General features: G+C 31.9%; 1 protein-coding gene across 3 annotated transcripts; it reads left to right on the top strand.

The window, feature by feature from the left end:
* Window positions 1-25,478, top strand: adam17a (ADAM metallopeptidase domain 17a). 3 transcript variants are annotated; one of them, XM_051132633.1, is made up of 19 exons: window positions 1-428; window positions 863-995; window positions 2,364-2,497; window positions 2,609-2,697; window positions 2,784-2,961; window positions 7,299-7,429; window positions 7,596-7,682; window positions 10,128-10,241; window positions 12,001-12,142; window positions 12,224-12,315; window positions 12,394-12,546; window positions 12,635-12,834; window positions 12,930-13,033; window positions 13,119-13,253; window positions 16,593-16,717; window positions 16,820-16,898; window positions 16,996-17,084; window positions 19,214-19,270; window positions 22,252-25,478. In XM_051132633.1, the coding sequence occupies exons 1-19, from the start codon at window positions 314-316 to the stop codon at window positions 22,627-22,629; spliced, it is 2,535 nt and encodes an 844-aa protein (XP_050988590.1). In that variant the 5' UTR covers window positions 1-313; the 3' UTR covers window positions 22,630-25,478. The 3 variants fall into 3 exon arrangements, with proteins under 3 accessions (XP_050988590.1, XP_050988591.1, XP_050988589.1); XM_051132634.1 differs by lacking the exon at window positions 22,252-25,478 and adding an exon at window positions 19,504-20,085; XM_051132632.1 differs by having other exon boundaries at window positions 12,001-12,315.

Below are 25,478 nucleotides of genomic sequence, written 5' to 3'. Positions count from 1 at the left end.
AAGAAGAGTCGGTGGAATTTCTCCTCAGATTGTTATCGCAGCAGAATCCAGCGCGAATGTGGAGAAACCAGTGTGAGACCAGGTGAAGGCTGTGGCGGTTCGCGGTGTTTTGTGTTATATTTATGGACATTCAGCATTCACCGGGATCCCATCCGGTCCGTTTTGATATTTAAAGCCCTCTGTCATTGTCGCGTGTAATACGCGAACAGAAGGTGTTCGTGAATGTTGCTAAATAACGGACGGTAGATGTTGACAGCTGCGGACTTCACCTCCAGACATGGTGCTTTGACAGAAGTGATGCTTCATCGCCAGTATGGAGTCTTTGATATTTTATTTACTGCTATTAGCTCCACTTTCTATCCGTTGTGCGGTGAAACCAGGATTTGTTGAAGAAGACCTGAGAAATCAAGAAGAGGTACAAGACTTTGGTAAGTTAACGTTACCCTGAGGAAACCATTCAAATGGGTTCAACAAGGAAATTAAATCTAAAACTAACTCTAGCTAAATATCTAGGGATATTTTAGGGTTATCTGGAATTGTGAGTTTAGCCTTGCTTCCTTTTCCTGTTTTGACTCAGTCATGACTGCTCATGTTACTTCATTTCCTTTTACACTGAAGCTGCTGCATTTGCAATCTAATTGCAGTTTGAATGGAAAAGACATTTACATATGCCTCTCTTGCAGTGGAAACTGTTTGGGTCACTGCGTGGTTACACAGTAGCATCTAGTATGGACCAAACTTATTTAATCATTTTCTTTGATCTTGAAATGTTGTTTTGGGATTTGAAAGGTTAAAAGCTGTGTGTGGTTAAATAGTGGTGTTATGTAGGAGTAATAACATATACATGCATTACTTCATTCAGATGCGCTCGGCTCCATACTGTCAGACTATGATGTCCTGCCTGCATCAGGACTCCAGCTTCACTCGGTCAGGAAGCGGGACGTTGATGCCCAATCCCACGTGGAGCGGCTGGTCAGCTTCACGGCACTCCAGAGGTAAAGATGACAGATCAACACACAGCATTCTCTTACTGTTATACAGTGAAAAGCACTAAATAAGGAGACTTAAAGTCATCAAGAGGCTGCTAAAGGCAGATTGTGTTTTTAATTTTGAAATTATGTACACTGCCAGTCAAAAGGATCATGTGATGTAAGTGATGCAAAAATTCAGCTTTGAAATCACAGGAATAAATTACATTTTAATATATATTAAAATAGAAAACTGTTATTTTAAGTAGTAAAAATATTTCAGAGTTTTGCTATTTTTGCTTCTTTAAAAAATTTATCTTACTGTTCAAAAACGTTTGACTGGTAGTGTGTAATTAATAAATTATTAATTTTATTAAAAATAATTTAATCTGTTTATTTATTGTTTGTCATTTTTCTCGGTCCCTCCTTGATTTTCAAAAAATATTAATTTTGTATTTATTTTTATGTATTTATGTAGATTTTTTTATTTGTGAGAAAATATATTTTTTATTTGTTAGAGTGTTATTGTTTGTGTAATTCATCTCTGCCATCCCTGGTTATTTTTTATATATCTATTTGTATTTGAAATTTTATATATAAAAATATAATATAATATATAAGTCATTACTTTTTTTTTCTATTTAGTATTATTTATTTTTTTTTATTTAGTTCTTATTTTTATTATTTAGTAATTATATTATGTATTTATTATTCTTATTATATAGAGTTCTATAAATTGTTTTATATATTTCATATATAAAAATATAATAAATAATTTATTACCTATTTTTATTCTATTCTATATTCATTATTTTTTTGTTGTTGTTGTTCGTGTTATTCATCTCTGACCACCCCGGTTTCTAAAAACAATAATTATATTAAGTATTCACTACATTTTTACTACAGATATATTTTTTTTATGTGGTATGTATTTATGTTTATTATTTATTTTTATTTTATTCTGTAATTTCTTTATTTTATATATAAAATACAACAAATAATTTATCACCTATATTTATTCTGTGCGTTGATCAAAAGTTTTTTTTGGTTTGTGTTATTCTTCTCAGACATTCTGAAACTCCTATTCTGAAAATAATAATAATTATATTATGTATTTATTTTTTATCATATCTATTTTTATTTATTTGTTAATGTACATGTATTATGTATTTTTATTGTCTTTTTTGTATTTGATATATTTTATTTATGATTTATTTTTATTCTATACTTCCATTTTATTTTATATCTATGTATATTCGGAATTTTTTTTTTTCTTTATAGAAACGTTAAAGTGTTTGTTGTTCTTCTGTGACCTCTTACCTGAAGAGATCAGGCTCATTCTTTCTTTAGAGTTTCACTGAACTAAAAACAGATTTATTACATCTCTTTTCAAAGGCACTTCAAGCTGTACTTGACAACCAACACAGAACTTTTCACTGACAATTTCAAGGCTGTATTCTTGGACGGGAATGGAAAAGAGGACCAATATGACATTCAGTTACAGAATTACTATAAAGGACATGTTGTAGGTAAGACATGGAATAAGAAAATCAGCCTTGGCTTGAGAACTGAATTTTCTTGTTTTTCCATCCGTGATTCATTAGCATACATTGACACATCATTGTTTGCTATCTAAACAGGAGAAGAGCACTCGCGTGTGCAAGCACACATAGACGGGGAGGAGTTTTCAGCCCACATTCTTACAGAAGAGACTGAATATAATGTAGAGGTAATGTGTTCACACATGTTTTATACTTGAAATCATGTGATATATTGCATTTTTACTGAATGTTTCACTGTCTTGTCTTCGTTTAGCCCTTGTGGCGGTTTACAGAATCGCCCCCTGATGGTCGTTTACTGGTGTACCGTTCAGAAGACATTAAAAACATCAGTCGACTGTCCTCACCCAAAGTGTGTGGATATGTGAACGCTGATGCCCAGGAGCTCCTGCCAGAAGAAGCAAGAGCAGTGGGAGAGAAGGAACACGAGGAGGGTGTGTATTTACATATGAAGTAGAGGTGTGCGATAAGGCCAAAAAATTATATCTCGATATTTTCTGTCACTTTGTCAATTAGACAATATTTTGCTTGGTGTGTTATCGTGCTGGTACTTTGACAGGTTTAGGACTGCGGTGGACAGCTGACTCTTAAAGCTTTTGGTATTTTTCATATTCTGTGCAGAGATTTGTTTGCAGGAATAACAGAAATGAACTTTTACTTTTCCTAACCTAATTAAACATATGCATCATCTTTTGTGTCAAATTCTGAAATTTAATCAATAAATTTAAATAGTAAGATGCTATAGGGCTGTTACCAATCAAATGAAATCAGTATCAACTAGGGCTGGGCAATTTTCTGATTTTATAGAGTAATTTGAATGTAATGTTTTGACACGATTTTATTTTTTAGAAATCTAGGGATGGCGATTTTGCATAGAAATGTTACCAAATGTTAGAATTAGACATTCTGATAATATGCCAATGATAACAGTAAAGAGAAAAGAACGATCCAACCACGTCGGCACACGTGATTAACTGCTCATGTGTGACATGCTCATATCTAGTGATTGACCGATATTGTTTTTTATAACCGATACCGATACCGATTGTTTGCATGTTTATGTGCCCCATAACCGATATGCAACCGATATTTATTTACTGGTATAAAGTAAATAAATGACTGAGTGAAGTAAGTTCATACTTCACTTTGACTTTTCCCCCTTAATCTTCATATTACAACAATAAAAACTTTTTATTTATAACATGCATCAGCTGCAACACTAAACAAAACAAATGCAGAATGTCTAATGTTTTCAAACGTAGAAAATAAATAAAGGACAGAAGTCATATCAACTTCATTTTAAACTACAGTTTTAGTAGGTTTATAAGCTGTTTTATCATACAAGCTCACTGGATAATTTTAATTCACTGAATAATATTCTCTGAAATATTGGAATATAACAGACAAAACATTGTATTTTATTGCATTTCTAAACTGGTATGTTATATCAGAATCACTTATATTTTGTTCTAGATTCTGACAAAGCGCTGTTTACACAGAACTATATTCAAACTGCGATCGCTCGCGGAGATAATAAACAATAGTAAGTAAATAGTAATAGTAAATGTTAATATTTAGGGTGTTTTAAACAAGTGAATCTTGTGAAAAGTTACATGCGGTGGCTGCTGGAACTTTTCCTGAGCATCAACCCAGTGAGTGAACAGCAAAATGAAAGCCACTTCACGAGATTAATGATATACACAACAGAGAGAATTAAATTAAACGCTTTTATTTCCAACATGCGCTCATTCATGGCTGTATTGTTTAATTCAGGCAAAGTTAAGTCTTTATTGGGACAGGACTTGACAGATTATTTTAGCCGACTCCAACTTCACAAGATTAATGATGAGCGTATAGACAACACAGAGAATATTAAATTCAGCGCTTTCATTTCCAACATGTGCTCATTCATGGCTGTATATTATTTAATTAAGACAAATTTACATGTTTATTAGGACGGATTATCTTACGTGACTCTGTGAGTTTGTCTGTTTTTTAGATCCAAAGCTGCATAAACTAGGTACATATCAGGCACATATGTAACACATCTAATATGTGCATTAATGGCTGTTATGTTAAATAAAGTTTACTAATTACAGCTAAGCAAGTGCTTTACCTATGCATGCCGTTGTTGTTGTCTCGTCTCCTCTCAGACACGCTGAAATGGCAATCCTGATAACCGATAACCGATTATGGTAAAATGCTTAAATATCGGGAAAAATATCGGTAAATCGGTATATCGGTCGACCTCTACTCATATTGCTAGGTGCCGTTCACACAGAATTTACTTTTGTGTTGACAAAGATGTGACATGGGCAGTGGAATAGGAAAAACATGCAAGAAGATGAGAGTGAACTTCTTTTTACTTGAGCGCCACATTTTTATAACGCCTTTTCGTGCATGAGATGCTGCAAGAGTCACGAGTGCAACAGTCAAACCTGTCCATGTTTACATAGAAAAAACAATGGAAAAGCAACGTAATTGGGAAAAAAAAAAAAAAACCCTGTGAAGAACTACTGCTGTATGTCTGATATTTCATGTTTGCATCATGATGACAGGCTGAAAGCTGCTGTTCATTGTTTTTACACAACATTTATAATTAATAATCTACTGGTGTTATACTTTCAGTTATTTTGAATTATTATTTAATAACTCATAATGTTAAAGACAAGTTAGTACAAGTACTTTTTTGCTTAGCTATTGAACAAGTGGTTTGTTTAACATTTACATCATGTTGACACCTTCATGTGTGATGCACTTGGAATAGAATTTTCTTTTCTAAGAAACTAGAGGGTTTATAAAGAAAAAGTTACTGGAATCATGATGTTAGTTACATTTTCAAGATGACTACTTAAAAATGAGAACTGAGAATTGGTCAGATGTTCTGACAAATTTGAGATTTACATTTTTTTGCCATATCGCCCAGCCCTAGTATCAACCAAATTTGTGTTTGCAATGAAGAGGTGGTACATAATCAACATTTTAAGTGGCATTTAGATTCATTCACAATCTTTAATGCAGGACATGAATGCAGTTAACCTGCAGTTACAAATGCATACAAAAACAAAACAAAAAAAAAATATTAAAGAAAAAATAAAGAATCATTCATTCAGCTGATTCGTTCAAACGGTTGGTTGATTCAGTAATGACATACCTTGTTGTGTTGCTCAAAGAGGAAAAACAGTCCTGCTGTGGCTTTGTTTAAAACTATTTTCGTTGACGAAATAGAGCAAAAACAGAAACTTGTCTAAAACGTAAGTAATTTAATATATTAATTTCTTGTTAATTGGACTGTTTTATAAATCAATATCACATTTGCAATCTGACTGATATTTGGAGAATAAAATACTCTGTTTGTTATTAACTGTATCAGATGATATAAATATAAAAGACATCATACTAAAAGCAGGAGGCATATTTGCCACCTTACCTTGAATTTTGGGGGAATTTTTGTTTTTATAGACTAAATCACACAGTGAATGTGTGAACTTTAAATGTACGTGTGTGCCTTCATTCTGTGGGTGGGTTTTGTTTGGTTTTTGCAGCATACTCAATAATTTCAAATCGCTTAATTGTTTAAACAACCGTTATGATAGCATCATAGACAATATATATCGCACACCCATAATGGCAAGATACCAGAGACTAGAGATCAGATAAGTTATCAAAATGAACTTCCTTTTTTTTATGAGGTTCTGAAACTTTCAGGTGGTTGACCATTTTTAACTGTAAATTTGAGGAACAGGAAATTATTTAAATTCCCTGCAGTTATATTTAATTATTTTATTTTTTAAACCGCTAAATGAACTCTCAGACCATATAGAGTCTAGTTTGAGAAGCACTGCACTCTTACTAAATCCTTATAAAATTCTAGCCCGGCCTACATTTAGCTTCTATATATTCTGTTTCACCCTGAAATAAGTTATTTAACTGTATTACAGTATTACAGTCAAAAGTTTGGGGTTAGCAAGATTTATTTGTTTTTATAATTAATACTTTTAGTCAGAAAGAAACATTAAATTGATAAAAATGAAAGTAAAACTTTTACATTAATACAAAAAGTTCAAATAAATACTTAATTTTTTTTAAAACTTTCTATTGATTAAAGAATCCTAAGAAACAATCACAACACTGATGATAATATTTCTTGAGCAGCAAATCATCATATTAGAATAATTTCTGAAGTATCATGTGACACTGAAGACTGAAGACTAATGATGCTGAAGTTTCAGCTTTGCCATCACGAATAAATTACGTTTTTAAATATACACATATAGAAACGGTTATTTTAAATTTTAATAATTATTCACAATATTACTGTTTTGCTGTATTGTCAAGCCAACATTAAACTTTTGAATGAAAGGTCAATTGTCAAATGTTGTTTAACATTTAAAGGTTGTTTTGTTTTCCAGCCATTTCGAGACACACATTTAATTATGATAGCAATCTAAACAGACAATAGATATTCAGCTTTTATCACATGCTCATGATGAGCGAGATGGTTACTGCATGAGTGTGTGTAGGAGTTATACATCAGCGTGACAGAGGCCACCCATTCAATCATGTAGTCACCCGGCAGTGACCTCCTGCTATGAGAACTGAACATAGTCTGGAAACAAAGCAGTAACTTCAATTTTTTTTTTTTTTTGTCCTCAATTATCATAGTCATGGAAGTCCCCGTTGTGTTGCTTTAAATTGTGCAGGCGCATTTATGAAACTGAGTATTTAAAAATAATTATTTGGTTGATGCATTTTAACTTTTTGAATGCAGAGCCTCACATCATAGAGAGAAGATCAACATACGACCACAAGAAAAACACCTGCCCACTGCTGTTAGTGGCAGATCATCGCTTCTACAAGCACATGGGCCGTGGAGAGGAGAGCACCACCCTCAACTACTTGGTGAGCAATGCAACTAAATTACACACTAAATTTAACTGGAAAGGAAAGACGTCATTGTGGTTGTACTCTACAACAGAGCAAGCTGTTGCACTAAGAGTAAGATCCATATAAACACCATGATATCAGATTAAAAATGCATTGAATTTGTGTGTTTGGTGTCTTTCAGATTGAGCTGATTGACAGAGTGGATGATATATACAGAAACACATCCTGGGATGAACAATTTAAAGGCTACGGTGTGCAGATTCAGCAGGTGATCTCAATAACCCTTAATCATGGAGGGTTCATCCTTCTCAGTTCTCATTCTTTTCTTACTTCAGTAGATGCAGGGCTCTACAGTGCGACCATGAAAAATATTTAGGTGCACCATGTGCGACTGACCTAATCAGCATATTTGTGTTTACGCTGAGGGGAGCTTCAAAGGTTTCTATGTTGTTTTTGCAGCGTTGAGTAAGACGTATCTCACAAGTCCTTTCATAAAGCGTAGAGAGAGTAAAAGAAGAGATTGAATGTGCAGTGCAGAACGAAGAGAGCTTTGTTGATTATAATGGAACTTTGTGAGATTGCAGTGAACTAAGATGAGTGACAGCTTTTAATGATTTTTAAGGGAGTTTGTAAAAACACTTTTGCCTGATTTTGCTCTATTTTGTCATCAAAAATAGTCTGAAACAAGTCACAACTGAGCCACTGAGCATTAGGGGTGTAAGAAAATATCGATACACGTGTGTATCGTGATATTTTGTTTGGCAATAATATATCGATATTTAAAAATAAATAATCATACAAGATTCATGACAGTTAATTCGTTTTGAGCTTATATCCTGACCACTAGATTGCAGTCTTCTTACCTCTGAACTTAAACAGTGACAGGAAATACTAGCATAAGGGCACTTTATTTTTTATTGATGTTAAGCAGATGTAATTCTTAAGTTTAGATTAAAATGATCTGACATGGTTATATTTGTAAACTTAAATTGTAAAGCAGGGTCTAAAAATATATATGGTCTGTTTATAAACGCTTACATTTTATACATTTAATTAAAGAATCTTGCAAGCACTTTATTTCCCTCCCTTCTCGTTCTGCACAAAAAGTGATTCAGTAACATTGAATGGTTTGCATATGGTGATGTGTTTTTAATTACAGCTTTCCTAAAATTATGTCCTATTCATAAAATAAGAAACATCCCAATATATCGCCTTGTTTACAATATTGCAATGTATTGCAACACATCGTATCGCAACCCCTGTATCGTGATACGTATCGTATCACCAGAATCTTGGCAATACACAGCCCTACTGCGCATCACTATTCAAACACAGCGTTGTTTAGTTTATGAATGAACGTGCATTTTAAACAAATCTAGTGAGTCAATTATTCAATTTCCTATTCATAGAGAGTCACTTGCTTTATTCCTGAATGAATCAGCCATTCGAACGAATCAAATGAATGAATGATTCAGTAATACTATCAGTGACTTGCCGCCACCTACTGGCAGTTTTAATTTTATTTTTAAACGATCTTGTCAGTTATTTAAATCATTTAATATTTCTATATTCAAAATTTTATAGTTAAAACATTTATCTCAACATGAATTTATGAATTTGCACTCACACAACCTCAAATAAATTTTGTTAATACTCTTATTCTCCTTGTTCTTATTATGTTGTTTTAATTAGAAATTTTAAAAAAACCTTAAAATATAATTTAAAAAAAAGATGACATACTTTTAATAAAGTTAGAAAAATGCCATTACAAAGGTAAAAACAAAATTCCCCTGTAAATCATCATTTTTAAGGAGTCAAATATCACCTCGTAATGGGAATGCTCTTTTTTTTTTTATCAGATTTTTTGATTATTGATTAGAAGGTGCTCCTGAAATTTTGACTGTGCTCCTAAATTTTCTAAAAAAAAAAAAGAAAGTGTAGAGCCCTGAGATTTTTATTTTCTCAAGATGAAAAAGGAAGCATGGGCGCTACAAAAATATAATAAAACTGTTCTATATGACTTCTGTACTATATATATATTTTTTTTCCCTTTTTTTTTTTTTTTTTTTACTATTTATTTCCTTTCAAACCAATGCCAATGAAACATTTATGAAAGAAGTAATAATGTCTGATTTGTGAAACTGAGACTTTTGAGTCAATAAAATGGTTAATTAAACTGCATTTCAGTTGTTGATTAAAACTCGATAGAGCACACAAGTCATACGAACCACTTTTATGATGCTTTTGCATCCTCCTCTAAGCTCTATTGTCCATTCATTGTAACTGCATGGGAAAGTACAACCAGAATTATTTAAAACACCTCCTTTTGTGTTCCACACAGTCTAAAAGACTGTTCCAAAACAACCCTGCTTTTTTCACTCTTGATCACTGGTAGAACTGATGACTCTGAAGTCAAACAGATCATAGCAGCTGACTCAACTCTAATACAAAGAGCTTAATGTTAGTTTCAACAGACCACAAAAGTTTCCATATTTTGTCACGTGGCTTGTAGCAAACTCCAGGTGTAACCAACACTTTGGCTGAATCCATTTTATGCTTTTCCCATCTTGTTGCAGTGTTCATGTGCTCAGTCTTTTGCCTTTTTAAAAGTTGTTTTTTAAAAGCTTCTTTTCAGCATCTCATCTCAATATTCAATGAGTCAAAGTTTTTGATCTGTGTGTGATCACCACCTAAATTGTAAATATGCCCACAGATAATCATAAACAAGGAACCCACAAAAGTTGCCCCTGGAGAAAGTCATTACAACATGGAGGGCAGCCCATTAGGAAGAAAGGACGGTGTGTGGGATGTGAAGAAACTCCTGGAAGTAAGTTCCTAGAAATATGGTATACACAGGTTAAAATGTTATGATGAATCCACAACAACTGTCCAGTAAAAGTAAAGATTTTGTGCTTTGCATTCAGGTCAGATTTTAATAGCCTCAGACTTTGTTTAAAATTGTTGTTAATGCAACAAAAAGACTGCCATGTACTACAATAATTACAATTTATTATTAAGATAGTATTTCAAAATAAAGTCAGTTAAGATTCATTAGATATAATCTCATTATGGTGTGTTTCCTGCACACATCATCAAAGGCAGCATGATGTCTGAATCACTAACAGTGACTTATGAAAGTGACTTTTTATTGAATCAGTGGAAAGGATTCATGAACCAGCCTCTAACTTGATTGTAAGTTAGTGATTTGAATCAGATTCACTCAGTGAATCAGTTCAACAAAACAGACTCACTGAACTGCGGGTCATTTTTCTGGTTTGATTCTGAATGATTTCTGTTTTGATACTGAGATGTATTTTAAGGTTGTGAACCTTTATTTACTAAAAGATTGTTCATGTTACAACCTATATTTAAAGATAAATATTTTTGTTTACATCTGTGTATTAGGGCTGTCAAATCAATTAATTGCATTAAACGTTTTTGTTGACATAATGTATGTATGTGTACTGTGTATAATTATATGTATATATAAATCTAAATATATATATATATATATATATATATATATATGTATATAGATTTAGATTTAGATTTTTATATACATAGATTCATAGATTTTTATATATACGTGTTAATTAGTTATGAAAAATAATGCGATTCAAATTCAGCCATAGCAGAATTGTTGGTCCCCTCTGAGAAACACAGCGGTGTTTAGTTTATGAATCCGCGTTTTGAACGAATCGTGTGAATCAGTGATTCAAAAGTCCAATTATAAAGAGCCATTTACTTAATTCCTGAATGTATCAGCCAAATGAAGACATTTACCGCCACCTGCTGGCAGATTTAGTTTCTTATTTAGAGTATAATTTCATTTTAAAAAATAATAATAATTAATAATAATAATAATAATAAAACATTAAAGTGATAGTTCTTCCAGTGATTTTTGTTGTATGAAAAAAATACTAAGATGTTTCTAAAATGATCTTCTTTTGTGTTCCATAGTTTACATTAGGCCAGTTCAGCCTAAATATTTGTGTAATAAATTTTATGTTGAATCAAATAAAACATTTATTTTTAAAGCTACAATTTGTAATGTCTACTTGATCCTTTCTCATTTAACACAAAAATAGCTGTAAGTAATCGTGTAATTAATTACATTAAAAATTTTAATTGTATGTATGTGTTTATATATAATTTATACTATATATAAATAAAATATGTATTACATATTTTTATATTAATAAATATGTATTTATATATACATATAAATATACATAGTACACATTATATTATGTAAACATGGATGTGGATGTGATTAGTCGCGATTAATCAATTTGACAGCCCAAAAATTAATTGGTGTTCTAAAAAAAAAAACTTAAATATAAACTTAAGTGAAATATTGAATTAAGATTTTTAATTATATAAATTATAACTTAAAATGTAAATAAGCAATGCACTCAGTAAACCAACATGCTATAAACCAACATTTTTTGAGCAACTCTGTAAATTGTCAAATAATTTGTAAACTATAATTTAGCATCTAAATATTTCATTTTTTAGAAGCCAGTTTTTTTGAGTAATTTTTATTAAATATTTGTAGACCTTCAATTTATTTCATTTCTCTTTAGCAATTCAGTTACGACATTGCAGACAACGCCTCTGCAGTTTGCCTTGCCCATCTCTTCACCTATCAGGACTTCGATGATGGCACTCTGGGTCTGGCATACGTGGCCCCTTCCAAACAGGGACTGGGAGGACTCTGCCCTAAACGTAAGGATCTCTTTAACTGTGATCAGTGGAATTCCACTCTTCAAAACGTGCTTGACCTTGCACATTCCTTTTGTCTTACAGCCTACTATCCATCACAATCCGTCAAGAAACCCAGTTACCTCAACACAGGCTTGACAAGCACCATGAATTATGGGAAAACTATTTTGACTAAGGTTTGCTTCAAATACCACTTGTATCTTGTAAGCTAGATGCTTTGTAGCAGGCAGCACAGTGGTCTTTTGTCTTCCCAGGAAGCAGATCTTGTAACAACTCATGAACTCGGACACAACTTCGGAGCAGAACACGACCCGGACAATATACCCAACTGTGCGCCCAACGACGACCAGGGCGGCAAATATGTCATGTACCCTATTGCGGTCAGCGGAGATCACGCCAACAACAAGGTATTATCTATCCAGTATTGAGTATTGATTATTTCCCCTTCACATCTGGTTACTTTACTTACTCACCTGTTTTATTTTTTTCCCTCAGCGCTTTTCCAGCTGTAGCAAATTCTCTGTCAGTAAGACGTTAAGGGTCAAAGCCCATCAGTGCTTTAAGGAGAGGAGCAGTAAGCTGTGTGGGAACTCCCGTGTGGAGGAGGGGGAAGACTGTGACCCTGGACTTCTTCATCTCAATGGTGACCCCTGCTGCACAGCTAAGTGCGAATTCAGAAATCAGGCACAATGCAGGTAAAGATGCTAACAGTGATAGGTTTTTATAGAGTTATTCAGATTTTACTTCCATGACCTGACTGATGACTGATACTGTTGTCTGTGCCCCTCAGTGACAGGAACAGCCCCTGCTGCAAGAACTGTAGGTATGAAAGTGAACACAAGATCTGTCAGGAGAACATCACCGCCACCTGTAAGGGAACGTCAATGTGCACAGGTGAGCCCAGACCTCTCCAATGACAATGTAGCAGTGGTCTGGATCAATTATATTTGGTTAACGTTTTACTCTTGTGTGTTCACAGGCAACAGCAGTGAATGCCCCACCCCTGGTAATCTGCCTGATAATACAGAGTGTGTGGATAAGGGCCGATGTCGGAGCGGCGAGTGCAAGCCTTTCTGCGAGGCCGTGCATAATCTTGAGTCCTGTGCCTGCAATGGTAAATGTTTTAAAAAACCCTCTTCTGTGTTCACACTAGTGTGCAACCAAGAGATCTGTTTGGATAACCAGTGTTCATACCTAATATAACACTGTTTCTACATATAACAGACTATTTTACTATTTTATATAGACACAGACACAGACTGGCTATATTAAAGTTTTTGAACACTTACACTAGGGCTGTCATGATTCCTCGATTCAGTCTGAGTACTCGATTTTAAAAAAATCCTTGACTGTGCTGAGTAACCGGCAAAATACTGGAAGTGGCACATTCCACGGATAAGAATCCATTAAGTTTTCCAAGGCTGTTTAAAAATCTTAAGCATAATGCTATTGGAAATTCACAAATGCAACGATTCAATGAAATAAGTATATCAGGGCTCTACGCTTACTTTTCTTTTTAGGACCATTTGTGTTGCTAACTTGAAAAATGTAGTGTAACAGTCAAAATTTCAGGAGCACCTTCTAATCAATAATCAAAAAATCTGAAATAATAATCAAAAATTAGCCTTCCCATTACAAGGTGATATTTGACTCCTTATAGTGATTTACAGGGAAATTTTGATTCAACCTTTGTAATGGCATTTTTTAGCTTTATTAAAAGTATGTCATCCTTTATGTCAAATTTCTAATTCAAACAACAGAATAAGAACAAGTAGAACAAAAATATGTTACCAGTCCAATGAAATCAGCATTAACAAAATTAATTCATATAGAAATATTAAATGATTTAAATAACTGAAAAGATTTAAAAATGACATTAAAACTGCCAGTAGGTGGTGGCAAATCACTGATTTAATTACTGAATCATTCATTCGTTTGATTCGTTCGAATGGCTGATTCATTCAGGAATAAAGCAAGTGACTCTCTATGAATGGGAAATTGAATTACTAGATCTCTTTATGTAATATAGTCAAATGCGACTGAAATAGTCGCACTATAGAGCACTGTATATGCGATGCAGGTTTAATATATGCGCTTTAATTATTTACATATGTAAAGGTTACATTCTTGTGTCTCAGCGGCTCCATTCACAGTAAATAATGCTCCACACAAACAGCTATAATTTACATGTGTGGAGCATCTCCAATAACATCTCTGTATATTATAACATTGATCTGGGACAACCAACATTTGTCATTTCATCAGATTTGTAAGGTAAATCATTTATAAACTGACGGAGAATGCATCAGTATCTTTTTCCATATGCTAACAGTTCATCGTGATTTCAAATAAAAGCTCAAACCTCACGTTTTGATATCCACATATTCAAGAAATTACAGTGGCTGCAGCATTTCTGTCATAAAGAAATGGCCAAATATTAAAGATTAAGTGCACATTTGAATGAAATGTTGTTTAGTCAATATTAAACAAGGATTAAATTGTAGGCTGCTGGCGCCCTCTGCAGTCATTTGTTATAATGCATAATGTACTGTTAAAATATGTAATGTATTATAAACAATAGAACTAATGTATTAGTTCTATTGTTTATAATACATTATGTATTTTAACAGTTTTGTTCAATAAAACCTAACTAATTATTATTGCCTCATTGCTATTATATGTGCATTTTAAGTCATTTTAGAAGCTGTTGTTTGCTTAGGTCTATTTTTAATACAACAAAAAATAATAATTATATTTGATCTATATTGATATATCTGATTACTCGATTAATCGTCAAAATAATCAACCAAATACTCGATAACCAAAATAATCACTAGTGACAGCTCTAATTTACAAAAATTAGGTGGAAAAAATTACAAAAAATAAAAACATGTGTCATTTAATTGATTTTTTTTTTTTTTTTTTTTTTTTTTTTTTTTTATTAATTAACAATATTTAACCTTTTTTTTATTTTAAAAGGTTAGTTTTACATTCGCCAAGGCTGCAGTTTATTAGATTGAAAATACCAGGAAAAAAAGTCAGAGGAAAAATTAGAACTGTTTTCTATTTGAATATAGTATTTTAAAATGTAATGTATTTTTGTAATGAAAAGCTCTTCAGCAACCGTTACTCCAGTCTTCATATCACATGATCCTTCAGAAATCATTCTAATATGCTGATTTACTGCTTAAAGGAGAAGTCCAATTCCAAAACAAAGATTCACATATAATGTACTCACCCCGTTGTCATCCAAGATGTTCGTGTTTTTCTTTTTTCAGTCGTACAGAAATTATGTTTTTTGAGGAAAATATTTCAGGATTTTTCTCCATATAATGGACTGACATGGTGCCCCGATTTTGAACTTCCAAAATGCATTTAAGTGCGGCTTCAAACGATCCCAAATGCAGTTGCAAATGATCCCAGCCGTGGAAGAAGGGTCTTATCTAGCGAAATGATGGGTTATTTTCATAAAAAAAAAAACAATTTAAATACTTTTTAATGTCAAACGCTCGTCTTGTCTTGCTCTGCCTGAACTCTGTGTATTCTGGTTCAAGACAGTTAGGGTATGTCGAAAAACTCCAATAGTATTTTCTCCCTCAACTTCAAAAATCATTTCAAAATCATCCTACATCGCTGCAGAAGTACCGACCCAGTTCAACTGTCATGAACCAGGACAACAACAGTTTAGGCAGAGTAAGACCAGACGAAAGTTTGGCATTAAAAAGTATATAAATTGTATTATTTTTTATTAAATAACTGATTGTTTTGCTAGATAAGATCCTTGGGATCATTTACAACCACATTTGGGATCATTTAAAGCTGCATTTAAACTGCATTTTGGAAGTTCAATATCAGGGCACCATATCAGTCCATTATATGGAGAAAAATCCAGAAATGTTTTCCTCGAAAAACATAATTTCTTTACGAATGAAGAAAGAAAGACATGAACATCTTGGATGACAAAGGGGTTATATGCGAATCTTTGTTTTGGAAGTGGACTTCTCCTTTAAGAAATATTTTTTTATATCTTGTATTTATCAGTTTTGAAAACATTTGTGCTACTTATTATTTGTGTGGAAAATGTGATACATTTTGTCTCAGGATTCTAAGAAAGTTCAATATTAGTTTATATTTGAAATTTTGTAACAATGAAAATGTCTTTTACTGTCAATTTTGATTAATGCATCCTTGCGGAACAACAGTATTAAATTATAAAAAAAATACTTACTGACCCCAAACTTCTAATAAAGTAAATGCATATAAATACAGACTTTGTGAAAATTATCCTTAGCCTTCTCTATGTAGTGACTGCAGGATGTATAAAAAAGCTGAAATTATGGGATTATTATTATTATGCGTACCACTTCAAAATTGCGTTATAATGGCCCATTCATTTACCTGCAGTTATGAATGCAAAAGTGCTGAGTCTGTCCATTTGCTTGATGTATTTCAGAGACCGAGCACTCGTGTAAAGTGTGCTGTAGAAGTAATGGGCTTTGCACTCCCTTTGTCATTGGTGGTTCCCCTCTTTACCTGCGCAAGGGCAAACCCTGCACCGTCGGCTTCTGTGACGGGGCTGTGAGTTCACTGCTTGTCTGTGTTTTGACAATGATCGTTCATCAGACTGAATCGTGTTTTCTTCTCACTGGCTGATAAATGCTGCAATGTTGTTCGTTCCAGGGTAAATGCATGAAGCAAGTCCAAGATGTCATCGAACGTTTATGGGACTTTATTGACAAACTGGACATCAACACATTTGGTAGGGGATTATAACACAGGGTGAATTTAGCTATGACTTTTCCTGTATGTTTATGTTTGTTAAATACCAGTGGTGACTCTTCTCTGTCAATGTGCAGGAAAGTTTTTGGCTGACAACATAGTTGGATCAGTGGTGGTTTTCTCTCTCCTCTTCTGGATTCCCCTAAGCATACTGGTGCACTGTGTGGTGAGACTTATTTCACTGAACGGATTTTTCGTAAAGGGATAGTCTGCCCTGTCATCATTTACTCACGCATACATACTTCCAGACCTCTTTGATTTTCATTTGTGCAACTTGTTTGGTAGGAAGCACAAGCTGTGTTTGAATTTTGACAGTCAAGCTCTAAAAAGTGCCCTAAAAGTGGTCCATAAAGCCTGTGGTCTTCCAAAGCCAAGCGATAGCTTTGTTTGAGGAATCAGTATTTTAGCATTATTTATACACTATCGTAGCATTTATTCATATGGGTTAAGGTTGAATTAGCTTTAAAATTTTCTATGATTTATTTTGAGTTATTTATACTTTTAATTTATACTATTTTTACATATTTATACTATTTTTACATATTTGTATTTTTTTTAACCAGCATTTTAGCACTATTTATTTACAGTTATAGTTATATTTATTAATATTTTAACTTTAACTTTTCATTTAAATTTAAGTTTTGGTAATTCTGATATAAACTAGTTTAAGTTTTTTTTTAATTTTGTTATGCTATGCTTATAGTTGTTATTTTGTTTTTTATTTATTATGTTTTTATTTTTTATTCATTTGTTCTAATTATTATCAGTACTGTATAATTTTATCTGTACTCTATAATTATAATTGTGCATGAAGATATTTGTAAAATTTATTAAAATTAGATCCTAGATGCTACAGTATTTGTATATGTTTACATTATATTTATATTTATTTTTATATTTGTTCCTTTTTTTTCTGTACATTTTTGTGGAGAATATAGTGGAGTGCTATTGTAGAATAAAAATAATTTCTTAAATATTTATTTTTTATTTATTTTTATATTTAGTACATTTTTATATATTTTTTTCTGCCAAGTTTTGTGGAGAATTTAGTAAAGTGTTATTATGAAAATAAAATTATCAGTTTTTTTAATATTTAGTTTTTATTTTAGTTTTTATTTATTTGTTTGTTTAATTTCAATTTTTTTATTTTATTTTTTTCAAAAGGTATTATTTATTTTTTTATTAATTTATTAAGTATTTTAGTCATTTAAAAACTTATTTATAGTAATAGATTTTATTTGCAATTTGTTCTAATTATTATCAGTACTGTATAAGTACTGTAAAACTGTATACTGTATAATTTTATCTATACTGTATAACTACAATTGTGAATGAAACGTGTTTAAAATTGATCAAAATGAGTTCCTAGATGCTACAATTTTTTTATATTTATTTTTATAGTTATTACATTTTTTTTTTCTGACCATTTTCGTGGAGAATTTAGTGAAGTGTTATTATAAAAATAAAATTAAAAAATAGAATTATGTTTCTATTTAGTATTTATTAAGTTTTTATTTATTTGCTTATTTATTTATGTATTTATTCATTTCTTATTTTAGTCATTTAAAAGCATATTTGTAGTAATAGATTGTCTTTGCAATTTGTTCTAATTATTATCAGTACTGTATAATTGTATGTATACTGCAGAATTGGGCATAAATCCTAAATGCTACTTTTTTTTTTTTATTTTATTTTTTTTTTTTTTATATTATTTATTTTAATGAATTATTTTATTTTAGTAATTTAAATACTTATTTATAGTAATAGATGTTCTTTGCAATTTGTTCAAATTATTATCAGTACATATTTATATATTTATTTCCTTTTTCTTCCCACTTTTGTGGAGAATTTAGTGGAGTGCTATTGTAAAAACAAAATTATTAGTTTTTAAATGTTTCCATTTAGTATTTATTTATTAATTTTATGTATTATTTATTTAATTCTTACAAAGTGTTTTTATTCACTTGGAATTTTGTTTTTCATATGATAATTCTATCTTATTTGATCTAATTTATTATAAATGTATTATATAAATGATTATTTATTTATTTAACAATTATTATTATTTATTTAACAATAACACTGAGAGGAACATCCTGAAATTTGATGATATTTTGCCGTAATCTCATTTGTATTTCCATCACATTCAGAAACTTCTGTTTCTGATAATACTTCCACAGAAGTAATTATGTAAGTACTATAGTGAGTAAATGATGACAGAATTGACATTTTTGGCTAAACGAGCCTTTTCACGACAAGAGATAACAGTGATTGTTTCTCTTTGCCCATTAATAGGACAAGAAACTGGATCAGCAATATGAGGAAAACTCCAAAACCATGATGTACCCCAGTGTAAGTCCTTCTGTCGCAAAACCACAACTCCACCATGTCTGTTTTCTCTCGCAGGGGAGCTCAGATACTAACAGACTAACTAACACACTAATGTTATCATCCAGCACCGCAAAGTAACCTAATAACTTGCTCATCCAGTTAGCATGGCGTCTTATATCAGGGCTAGTGTGGGCGAGCGTGGCTGCACATGTATGACTTGTGGCTTGTTTGCTCTGACCCTTGTGGAACTGCAGCAGATGGTGGTGGAGGTGTGTAGTAGAGCTCTCAACTCAGGTGAGTGAGCGTCATACGGCCGCCCGCGCCGCTGTGACACCCCTGAGCGCGCTGGTTGTGAGCGCGCTGGTTGTGTCAGACGGGCCGACCGAGTTTAGTTCAGCTTGTCCTGTATGTGTCGTGCATTCAGTGTCCATGAGGATGTGTTGCCGGTTTCTGGTTCTGGTTGTTTTTGGATGCAGTTCAGTAGTGGAGCGTTTTAAATGCACGGCTTTGAAACTCTCTTGATACTGCATACGCTTCGGGCTCTTCATTTGATTTGGTTCAAGAGATGTGAATGGACCGTTACTGATTTGGCAGATGCATATTTTGCCGCATTTAACTCAAGTGTAGCATGCTGTTTATGTTATGCATAGGGATGGGCATCAGTTTGTCTACTCGTACTTGACAGGTAAATCAGAATGCTACAGCTGCGCTGCTGTGTAATTAAAATTATGTTTATAATTAGGCCTTTATTTGTTAACATTAATGCATTAACTAACAAAGAACAATGCATTTTTACAGCATTTATTAATCTTTGTTCATGTTAGTTACTAAAAATGTTCATGTTCATGATAGTTCACAGTACGTTAAGTAATGTTAACACATACAACTTTAAATTTTAATAATGTATTAATTCATTTTAAACTTAATACCAAGAATTTAAGAATATAAACTATGTTGGGTTTTATAGTTTTGTTATATGGTTATGGTTTTATTGTTTTTTTTTTTTTTTTATATTTATTTTTTTTATTTATTAAGTTTCTATTTTTTTATTGTATTTATTAGTTAATTTATTAATTATTAATTTAGTAATTTAAAAACTTATTTATAGTAATAGATTTTCTTTGCGATATGTTCTATTATCTATACTGTGTAACTATAATTGTGCATGAAAAATTTTGTAAAATTAGATCCTAGATGCTACATGTTTTTATGTTTATATTAGATTTATTTTTATATTTATTACATTTTCTTTATCAGTTTTTTCTGCCCACATTTGTGGAGAATTTACTGGAGTGGTATTATAAAAATATTTTATTTATTTCTATTTAGTTTTTATTTATTTATTTTTGTTTTATTTATTAATTTATTTATACACTATTATAGTATTTATTAATATGGGTTAGGGTTGAATTATCTTTCATTTTTATATTTTGAGTTTGTCATTTTAATATATATACTTACTGTATTTATACTTTTTATTTATATTTATATATATATATTTTTTTAGATATTTATATTCTAACCAGTATTTTAGCACTATTTATATATAATGGTATTTATTAATATGTTCATGCTAGTTCACAGTACATTAAGTAACGTTAACAGATATAACTTTTAATAATTTTAATAATTTATTATTAATTTATTTTGAATTAAATATTAACTAAGAATAAACAATAAATAATAATAATAAATGTGATGTTGTTCAGGTTCACCTTATTGTAAAGTGTTACCAAATATATATATTATTTTTAATTTGTTTTACCTAACCCTATAAATTTTACCTATACTGTATAACTAGAGTTGAATTAGCTTTTATTTTTATATTTCAATTTTTCTTTTATGCCATTTTAATATATACTTTTTTAGATGTTAGTACAAAATTAGATCATAGATGCTACAAAAATGTTTTATATTTTTATTATATTTATATTATTTTTATATTTTTAAATGTTTTATTGTATTTTTTTCCTGAATTTTCTGTAGAAGTGCTATTATAAAATTAAAATCCAAATAAAAACTTTTAAAATAAAATTAAAATAATAATATTTATAATTTTTTTTTTTTTAAATTTCTGCCCACTTTGTTGAGAATCTTTTGTTAAAGTGCTATTAAAAAATAAAATATAAATATAAAATTAAATTAAAATAAAATAATACATATATATATAATAAATATTAATAAATATATATAATGTATTAATAAATATATATAAATAATTTTATTTTTAAATGATGCCAAAAAATGCTGAGTTAAAAACAAAAAATAATGAAAGTAGAAAATTAGATCCTAGATGCTACAAAAATGTTTTATATTTATATTATTTTTAGATTTAATGCTTTTTTATCATTTCTTTTTTTCTGTCCACTTTGTGGGAGAATTTTCTATGAAAGTGCTATTACAAAAATAAAATCTGAATATAAAATGTAAAATAAAATAAAAATAATACAAATAATTTTATTTTAAGATAATGCATAAAAATAGTGAATTTTTCAAAAAATAATGACATTTTTAAGTTTTAGTGCATCAGAAAATTAGATCCTAGAAGCCACAAAAATATTTAATATTTATATTAGATTTACTTTTAGATTTATATGGAGAATTTTCTGTAAAAGTGCTATTATAAAAATAAAATGTAAAATAAAATTTAAATAAAAAGAATAAAAATAATTTTATTTCTAAATGATGCAAAAAATGCTGCATAATAATAAAACTAAATAATAAAAAATTGGTGCATCTGTAGTTGGTCTAATAAATTGTTTAATTTCATATATCAAAATTTCAAGCTGAGATACCAAAAGGAAATAGCTGAAATGGGGAGATTTAAATGTTATGTTATGGGCCCTGAAAGGTTGAGAACAACTGGTATAAATGTTTTTGTCAGGAATAAAGACCATAATCAATCATTGCTGTCACTTCCGAGTACTAATGCCCATCCCTATTGAGGATGTTGTAAATGCCACAATGAGTCTCACTTATTCCATCACATATTCTTTCCGTAGAGCGCAGAGATGCTGAGCAGTCTGGAATCGGCGCCCATCCGCATTGTGAAGGCCCCTCTTCCACATTCGGCGGGAGCGCGACCTCAGCCCTCACTGGGCCCCACAGGCCCCGGCTTCTCACCGGTACAGGAGACGCTCGCCGCCCCAGGCCCTGCCAGCCTCTCCGGCGCACCCAAAGCGGATCCGCTGCGAATGGCCACAATCGAGGAGGACCCCAGCGTAGACTCCTCTCACCTGGACGAGGAGGAAGGCCTCCGTCAAAGCGGCACAGCTGCCAGGTCCTTCGAGGACCTCACCGGACAGGCAATGCCATCCCGCGGGGACAAGAGACGGCTGACGAGACAGGCGCGCATTGACAGTAAGGAGACGGAGTGCTGAGGACACTGGCAGAAGTCACTTGATTGAGATGTGAGCTGTGAGGTGCAATCAGGCTTCATTTTTGGTGCATTTAAAAGTGTATGTGATGTGGAAACTGCTGACACATTTCGGTTGGTTTTTAGACATTTTGTAGCATTCCTTTAAAGGGATGGTACACCCAAAAACGAAAATTCTGTCATTAATCACTCACCCTCATGTTGGTCTAAACCCGTAAAATGTTCGCTCATCTTTGGAACACAAACGTCCGAGAGCTTTCTGACTCTGCATCGACAGCAACACAACTGGCACGTTCAAGGCCAAGAAAGGTAGTAAGGACATTGTTAAAATAGTTCATGGGACAGAGGTTCAACCATAATTTTATGAAGCTATGAAAATACTTTTTGTGCACGAAGAAAACAAAAATAGCTTTATTCAACGATTTCCTCTCTCCCGGGACAGTCTTCCACCATTACAGAGAGTATCACGACACGTGAGTATTCTTGTAGCTTCATAAAATTATGGTTGAACCACTGATGTCACAAGGACTATTTTAACAATGTCCTTACTACATTTCTTAACCTTGAATGTGGAAGGACCTTTGCTGTTTATGCAGGGTCAGAAAGCTCACAGATTTCATCAAAAATATCTTAATTTGTGTTCTGAAGATGAACGAAGATCTTGCAGGTTTGGAGCGACATGAGGGTTAGTGAATACAGAATTTTCATGTTTGGGTGAACTGTCCCTTTAAAAAAAGAGTGTTACTTAAAAGCATGTCAGAAACTGCCATAAGAAATGACTTTGCATAATTTAAAAATGAAAGGAAAAAATTCAGTGCAGCTGTAGACTGCAATTTAAAGGGATAGTTTATCCAAAAATGAAAACTATGTTATCTTTTACTCAGCCCTTTTACTCATGCCATTCTAAACCAATATAACTGACTTTGAAAGTGAGTAGGTGTCCAATATTCTTTTGGACAAAAATAGTAGAAATATTCTTCATAATATCTTCTTTTTGTGTTCCACATGAGAAAGTAAGTAATACAGGTTTAAAAACACTCCAAGTTGAGTAAATGATAACAGAAGTTTCATTTTATGGTGAACTATTCCTTTAATCATTGTACATTTGTCCTACATACGTCTTTTGTAACTGTTTAGGCATTTTGTTGTTGTTTTTATACACTGAAGTACAAATCAAAATCATTTCTTGTGGTAATTGACAATCACGGGTGCTGTCCTTACATCAGGGACAGTTCACCTAAATATGCAAATCCTCTTATCATTTACTCACTGTCATGTTTTTCCAAAGCCAAAAATCACAAATTATGACATTTTTAATAAAACCTAAAATTTCTGTACATTTAAAATCCATTCCACCAAAACGTTAACACTTTCGATTTGTTCAAAAACACATTGTAAATCTATATGAATTGAGCAGTTTAAAGTGATAGTGCATCCAAAAATTGAAGTTCTGTCATTAATTACTCACCCTCACGTCGACCCTCAAGACTTTTGTTCTTCTTCAGAACACAAATTAAGATATTTTTGATGAAATCTGACAGCTTTCTGACCCTGCATAGACAGCAATGCAACTGACAGAAAGGTAGTAAGGACATCATTAAAATTGTCCATGTGACATCAGTGGTTCAACTGTTATGTTATGAAGCTATGAGAATACTTTTTGTGCACAAAGAATGAAAAATACCGACTTTATTCAACAATTTCTTTTTTTAACTACTTTATGGAGGATTTTAATAATGTCCTTACTATCTTTCTGGGCCTTGAACATGTCAGTTGCGTCGCTGTCTATGCAGGGTCAGAAAGCTCTCATATTTCATCAAAAATATCTTATTTTGTGTTCTGAATATGAACAAAGGTCTTATAGGTTTGGAACCTGACAGTGAGTAATTAATGACGAATTTTCGTTTTGGGGTGAACTATCCCTTTAATTCAGGTCTTCTGAACAGATGCAATCAATTTATATTAAAAGTATTGTGAGTTTAGAATGACAAGAGTGTGAGTAAATGATTACAGTACTTTCATTTTTGGTAAATTATCCCTTTAATTTGTATTTAACCTAGAATATTCCTTTAATACAGTCAGTATGTGCCTTGTAACACATCCAGTAGTGCAAATCCATTTTTTCTCATTCATTTATACCTCATGAGCAGCAGGACTACAGCACAACTCCGTACACGTTGTCACACTTTTAACATTACACTGGTCGACTTCCTGAGAAGATTCAAGCTATGCATGTCCTATGCCATATGTTTATGAATTAAATGTCATACGTGTAACTGTAAGAGGAGATGCAATTGATGAATTTTACTTTAAACGTTCTTAAAGCTTAAAGTTAGAAACTGCACAGGATGTTAACATTTTTTGCTTTTTTTTTTTAACATGTACTACTATAGCATCTCGTCATTTTAATATAGCATTATGAATATGTGAAACACTGATTACAGAGCCGAGGGATGTGCATATTTCTTCTTTTTTTTTCTCTCTCTCTTTTTGCCACTAAAAAGATTGTATAGATGTGACCAAAATCAATCGATGTTTTAGAAGGACTAGTGTCTAAGTATTCCCCCACTGTGAAATATCTGACTTTAACTATTACAGTTGCATTTTAAGATCTTGTAAAGTTTTAATGTGCCATAATCAGTCGAATGACTAAATATATATTTTGTATTGTTTCTTATATTCCTCTATATCAAATCAGAAGTCATTAAAATATCTCACTTGGATGTAGAAAGCTGTGTCTGATTATTCTGGTATCATTCAATGTGTGTGTTTTTGATGCTTGGTTATGTCACATTTATTTAACATGTATTCTTGGGCTTTGAAGCCACATGAATAAACTGCCTCCACACTTAA

The sequence above is a fragment of the Labeo rohita genome, chromosome 17 (genome assembly GCF_022985175.1).
Source record: "Labeo rohita strain BAU-BD-2019 chromosome 17, IGBB_LRoh.1.0, whole genome shotgun sequence".
In the NCBI taxonomy this organism is placed as follows: domain Eukaryota; kingdom Metazoa; phylum Chordata; class Actinopteri; order Cypriniformes; family Cyprinidae; genus Labeo; species Labeo rohita.
Note: the sequence above shows the minus strand (reverse complement) of the source record. Positions and strands in the feature narration are given on the sequence as shown.